The sequence below is a fragment of the Chenopodium album genome, chromosome 22 (assembly GCF_948465745.1).
Source record: "Chenopodium album chromosome 22, dcCheAlbu1.1, whole genome shotgun sequence".
Classification (NCBI taxonomy): domain Eukaryota; kingdom Viridiplantae; phylum Streptophyta; class Magnoliopsida; order Caryophyllales; family Amaranthaceae; genus Chenopodium; species Chenopodium album.
This window is the reverse complement of record NC_137855.1, coordinates 40,694,685-40,701,381: the sequence shown is the minus strand read 5'-3', so window position 1 is coordinate 40,701,381 and position 6,697 is coordinate 40,694,685. Positions and strand designations below refer to the sequence as shown.

The following is a 6,697-nucleotide window of genomic DNA, read 5'->3' as shown; positions in this document are numbered from 1 at the left end:
ACTTAGTTTCTACAGTATTGACTATCTGCTTATAACCACTAAAGTATAAATAGCAAAAGCATACAGATAATTAAGCACACTAATAATGACCTGTAAAACAGGTCCAACATGCTTACAAGTATTGACAAACCTGCATAATAAGTTATCAAAAGAACATAGTTATCGCATATCCTAAGTTCAATTAACAGAAGAATCTGTAAAAATAATTAGAGAGAATGCAAACTCAGATTTACGCAAAATATATAGATTCATTTAACTGTGCTAATCACTTGTCTTCCGTTCAAATCTAAACAAAAGGCCCCGAGCAAAACATGGCAGCTACCACCCAAAAAAAATTCCCATAGTTCAAAACTCAAAAGAGACTACTCACATTAAGCAGGGGCAAAATGATAAAGAGTATTAAAAAGACGGAAAGAAACTAATAATAGCTACTACTACTACCCAGTAAATCAAATAAAGCTAGAAACCATCAAGCTTAGTCGACTTCCTCCATCTTGGATCCTTCAGTATCGACTTCCTCAAGTGCTGGCATGTCAACATCAGCTTCTCCAGCATCATCATCAATGCTCAGACCAAGCTTCAGCATTCTGTGGATGCGGTTCCCGAAGGTGTTTGGCTCATCAAGGCTGAACCCAGAAGTCAACAAGGCAGTCTCGAATAGGAGGAGAACCAAGTCCTTAACAGACTTGTCGTTTTTGTCAGCATCAGCCCTCTTCCTGAGCTCTTCCATGATTGGGTTCTCAGGGTTGATCTCCATGGTCTTCTTGGATGACATGTAACCAGCCATGCTAGAGTCCCTAAGTGCTTGGGCCTTCATGATCCTCTCCATGTTAGCAGACCAGCCGTATTCACCAGTGACCAAACAGCAGGGAGAGTCAACAACACGGTCAGAGACGATAACCTTCTCAACCTTGTCTCCAAGAACATCCTTGATGACCTTGCACAGACCCTCAAACTTCTCCTTTTGTTCCTCACTTTTCTTCTTCTCATCCTCGCTCTCATCGAGCTTAAGACCCTCCTTGGTGGCAGAGACCAACTTCTTTCCCTCAAACTCCTTAAGCTGACCAACTGCATACTCGTCGATAGCATCAACCATGTAAAGGACTTCATAGCCCTTCTTCTTCAGCTTCTCAAGGAATGGAGAGTTCTCAACAGCCTTCTTGCTCTCACCAGTGATGTAGTAAATCTCGTTCTGGCCCTCCTTCATTCTGGTAACATAGTCCTTAAGGCTGGTCATCTCCTCACCACTCTTGGTTGAGTGGTATCTCAGCAATTCAGCAAACTTAGTTCTGTTGGTAGAGTCCTCGTGGATACCAAGTTTTAAGTTCTTGGAGAAGGCCTCGTAGAACTTGTTGTAGTCTTCCTTGTTCTCAGCAATCTCAAAGAATAGCTCAACACACTTCTTGACAAGATTCTTCCTGATGACCTTCAAGATCTTGTTCTGCTGTAACATCTCCCTGGAGATGTTAAGAGGAAGATCCTCGGAATCAACAATACCCTTCACAAAGCTAAGGTACTCAGGGATCAAATCTTCACAGTTGTCCATGATGAAGACACGGCGAACATAGAGCTTGATGTTGTTTGGCTTCTTCTTTGTGTCAAAGAGATCAAAGGGTGCTCTCTTGGGCACAAAGAGGACAGCCTTGAATTCTAGCTGACCCTCAACGGAGAAGTGCTTCACTGCCAAGTGCTCTTCCCAGTCATTGGTAAGACTCTTGTAAAAAGCAGCGTACTCCTCCTTTGTAATCTCCTCTGGCTTCCTCATCCAGATGGGCTTTTGCTTGTTAACAACTGACCATTCATGGGAGACCTCCTTGATCTTCTTTTTCTTCTTCTCTTCTTTCTCTTTTTCCTCATCAACATCCTCTACTTTGCCTTCCTCATCTTTCTTTTCCTCTTCATCCTCGTCATCAGAAATCTCCTTCTCAATGGTCTTCTCAATCCAGAGAGAAATGGGATAGCTGATGAACTCAGAGTGCTTCTTGATTAGATCCTTGAGGCGACGCTCTTCAAGGTACTCTTGTTGGTCCTCCTTAAGGTAGAGAGTGATTTTAGTACCCCTGCCAAGGGGCTCACCAGTTGTGTCCCTGGTCACTGTGAAGGAACCACCAGCTTGGGACTCCCACACGTACTGTTCGTCATCATTGTGCTTTGTTGTGACGATAACCTTCTCGGCAACAAGGTATGCAGAGTAGAACCCAACACCAAACTGACCAATCATACTCACATCAGCTCCAGCTGCCAAAGCTTCCATGAACTCCTTGGTTCCAGACCTGGCAATGGTACCGAGGTTGTTCACCAAGTCTACAGACAAAAACACACAATCAGCAAAACAGTAGGTGAAACACAAAAAACTAGAAAGTAAGAAAGACAACATCATAAATATACAAGTAAAAAGTAGTTAATATGATTGATTAAAACTCACCAGCCTTGGTCATTCCAATACCACTGTCAATAATTGACAGGGAGTTGTTAGCCTTGTCTGGGACGATGTGAATAAAGAGTTCTGGCTGTCCATCGAGCTTACTTTTGTCTGTCAAGCTCTCAAAACGGATCTTATCCAAAGCCTGAAGAGATGTTAACAAAAAAAAGTTAGATTTATATTCTGAACCATCGAGTTTAGTGCACAGTGCAAATGACATTCGCTTTGACAAAATTTAGACCGTCTAAGTGGGAAAGGACCAATTTAATAAATAAATTAAATAACAATCACTCAATATGCTGCAAAAATCAAATTAAACTTCACTCAAGACAGCTAGAAAAAAGTATTCTCAGCCTAACAAAAACAATTAACCATCACTCACAATCACAAGTGGTTCACGAAGCATAACCAGAGCAATACATAGTGTGATTGAATAAGCAATCAACGCTAGAAACAAGATAATTAAGGTAATAATAACCAAATTTTCGCAAGAGACATGATGTCATATAAGAAAGCTCCAGGCAATCATATATCATGAACTGCACTCATGAATGTTAACACAATACAATCAGAACAACAAAAGACAATCAGAACAAATACAATGCAATCAGAACAACAATAAAAGGCAATCCAAACAAGATCAGATCAGTCAATTGCCTCAAAAAAATCTAAATCAAGCTATATCACGACATTCTCTAAATCTTTACTGCTACAATAAATCCAAATCTTAGATTATTAAGCCACAATTGAATTTAGATAATCATATTTGCGTACAATTACTTAATAATTCATAGAATTATACAAAATTCAACCAAATTGAAGCCGTTGAGCGCAATCACTTAATTACATCAACATAGACACGGATCGAAAAAAGCATCAAAACACATGAACTGAAATTAATGAAAGTTCACATTTCAATTCATCGATTACAGATGATCTAGATCAATACTAGATGAGGTCAAACATTGACAAACATCAACAAATTCTCGCAATATAAACGCATAAAAGCAAAATCAACAGCGAAAATTCAACTCCTAAATCAAATAAAACAGCATCATACATCAACAACAAAACCTAATTCAAGATCGAAAAACACAACAATCCAAAATCAACAGCACATACTATAAATCACGAATCAAAAAACCGTAAAAATAAGAATTAAATCAACAGAAAAAGAGTAAAGAAATGGAGAGAAAATAGGAATCATACATCGGAAGAGTTACTGATAAGTTCACGAAGAAAGATCTCCTTGTTACTATAGAAAGTGTTGATGATGAGACTAAGAAGCTGGTTGATTTCAGCTTGGAAGGCAAACGTCTCAGCTTCCGCCATTGAAGAGATTTCTCTGACCTCGAGATCGAATTTGAAATGAAGAGAGAGAAAATGAGAAGTTAGGGTTTAAGGAGTAGGAGGCGGAATAAGAATGGAGACTCAGTTAGTTTTATAGGGTGATGTATTAGGGTTTCTAGATCCTTCTATTTGAACGTGAAGCTTAGGAAATCTCGGAGCGGAATTTCTTTTTTCTTTTTTTTTTTCCTTTTGCTTTTTCTTTAAGGGGGTTGATGTGATGGAAAGAAGGTGATGGTTGGGATATTTTTCTGATTATTAAATAAAGGGGGAAAAAAAAAGTGGAAATTGAAAAAGAAAAAAAAAAAAAAAAAAACAAATTGAACAAATGATTGATGCAATTGGGGATGAGGTTGCTTCATAGGTAGTTCAAGTTCAACCTTTCTCATTTTTTATGAAATCAACTATCACGATGAGGTTGTCTGTATCTATGATTACAGTCATTACACTACTTACCAATGACAATAAGGGTCTGTCCTCCTCAGCTTATTTTCAGTTTATTCAGTTCAGTTCCAATAAGTTAAATTCAATTTAGTTCAGTTCTTATCTAAATTTCCTTCTCTCATAAATTATTTAGTTCAATTCAATTCAGTTAAACTTGATTTAGTAAATCAGAACAGGCCCTAACAAGTGTTTGTTAGGTATTTTTAAACGGGTGAGTTCCAGTTTCTCTTATTGAGAAACATTTGGTGTCTCAAAAGACAGGAATTGTAAATAGAACCAACTCCATCAATATTTTATTTATTTTTTGGGTACTGACTCACCCCTTTCTCTCCTTCCCTTCTTTCTTCTACTTAGCTTCCTTCTTCTAGCTTATCATGGCTTCTCAATACAATGGTAACAAACCAGCACCACGATAAAGACCAACCCTAACCCACCATCTTGACAGCCATTTCCATTCTACGAAAACCTTAAGAAAAGTAGAGAAATATAGGACATTGTTAACCCTAAATAGTAGGTGTTTTTTGTTTTATTTTTAAACCTCAAAAGTTGCTTTAACGGTGGATAGAAAGCTGCTTGAATGGAGGAGAGAAGCTACTTCAATGGAAGACGATTTGGTTTTGCCAACCACCGCAATGCCAGTTCGTCACCTTCAAACTTCACTGTCGCTTCCCATCTCCTCCGATCAGAAGATCATCATTGCAGCTTCCTTTCACCCACGATCGTCATGCCACTTCCCTTCACCTCCGATGTATGGTCGCAGTTGTAGTTTTATGGTGTTTGGGAAATGGGTGGAGAGAGAAAGAATGGTGGTTGACTAGTTGTGAGTCTTGAGGGTGATGAGAGAGAAAAACAAAGAAGAAATGAGTGGGGATTATAGTAAGGGTATCGGTGTCCATTCATCTAAAATGTTGGCGGTATTTAACACCTCCCATAAAAAAGGGAGTTATCCCTCCAAATTAGTAACTAGGGGGGGTTGGTATAAGGAATGGGGACTAAATTAAATATGTAAAAGACATTATTACCCTTAATTAAAGAGAAAGAAAAAAGGGTGAAGAAAGGATATTAAGGGTATTTTTGTATTTTTGTTAGTTATTCCAACTAATCCCAACTCATACCAAACAATGGAATACACTATTTTTATCCTTATCCCATCTATTAATTCCACTTTTTTATCCCACCTCCTTATTCCACTTAATCCCATCCCTCCTACCAAACACCCCGTCAGATTTTATTTAGGTACAATTACCCTACCTTTTAAAAAGTATGAGATTACTCTTATGAATATTGCTTGGACAATTGTATTCTTAAAAATATTTAGTTATTTAGTGTACGAACATTATTTATACCCCCAAAACATTTGTTCATATATTTGTCATCATCAACGTTGTCACCAATTACACTTGTGACATAAGGTCAAATCGAAAGAGCTCCTCAAATATGGCTAGCTATAGCGCATTGCGTTCGTTAACCGCCCCAGTTATTTTAAAGTAGTTTAAAGTAGTTCATATGTATATACCCAAGCCTCAAAAGGCACTTAGATTTCATTATAACTTAAAAGATCAGAGCTTACAATATTTGACAGCCATTGATCCACATAGGAAAATTCAAAAGGCAAACCTTCCTATGCGGATTCCATGGCAGCCCACGAGCTAGTTCATGGACAACCTTATTACCCTCACGACGAACAAACGGCCACAACACCTCTTCCAAGCAATTACAAATATGAAAAAAAACATCACGAACAATATGGAAGCTACACTCCCTTTCTCTATAGCTTTGATTGCATTCACTACAACAATCACTCTCCACTATGATGTTGCGATAGCCAAGTTCCATGGCACCTTGTAAGCCCAAAAGCACAACCTTATCCCCCACTATGCTGCATATTTTAAAATAGTTTTTATTATATTTATGAGGAAAAAAAGAAAAAAAAAAGGCTTAAGGAAAATGATTTTTTTTATTTTTGTTTTTCCATATTCAACAATTTTGAAATTTGAATATTGGAAGTTTTTACGGTACTACTATTTGGCCAATGAATTTATCCAAGGAATTTGAAACAAATTTAAATAACACAATAATAAATGACCTGTACTTTATTTTTTTTTATTAGACGAACCTCGTGCAATGCACGTCTTGTTTGAATATTTTAAAACAAATTTTTTTATTTAATGTGCTAAAATTGATTGTATATTTAGATAAAATTCCTAATATCAAAAGATAAAGTTTCATATTTAATTTAATTAATATAAATTTAAAAATCACATTCATCAATTTTGCTTATGTGGCATGTAAATTATTTAATTATAATTTAAATTTTAAAATCTCATGAGAGTGAGGGACAGCTCAAGTGGTTAGCACTTCCCCCCGGTTCTAGGATATCCTGGGATTGAGTATGGCTCGGAAATTACCTATTTAATTTATATGCCGGTTAAAATGTACTACGTAAAACAAAATTGGAGGGATTATAATGATTTTGATGGGTAA

At 37.2% G+C, this 6,697-nt stretch overlaps 1 protein-coding gene across 1 annotated transcript; it reads right to left on the bottom strand.

The window, feature by feature from the left end:
• Positions 1-228: 228 nt before the first annotated feature.
• On the bottom strand, positions 229-3,846 carry LOC145603726 (heat shock cognate protein 80). Its single transcript, XM_081659694.1, has 3 exons — positions 3,632-3,846; positions 2,426-2,567; positions 229-2,304 (listed from the first exon to the last, which is right to left on the bottom strand). The coding sequence occupies exons 1-3, from the start codon at positions 3,752-3,754 to the stop codon at positions 476-478; spliced, it is 2,094 nt and encodes a 697-aa protein (XP_081515820.1). The 5' UTR covers positions 3,755-3,846; the 3' UTR covers positions 229-475.
• Positions 3,847-6,697: the final 2,851 nt, after the last annotated feature.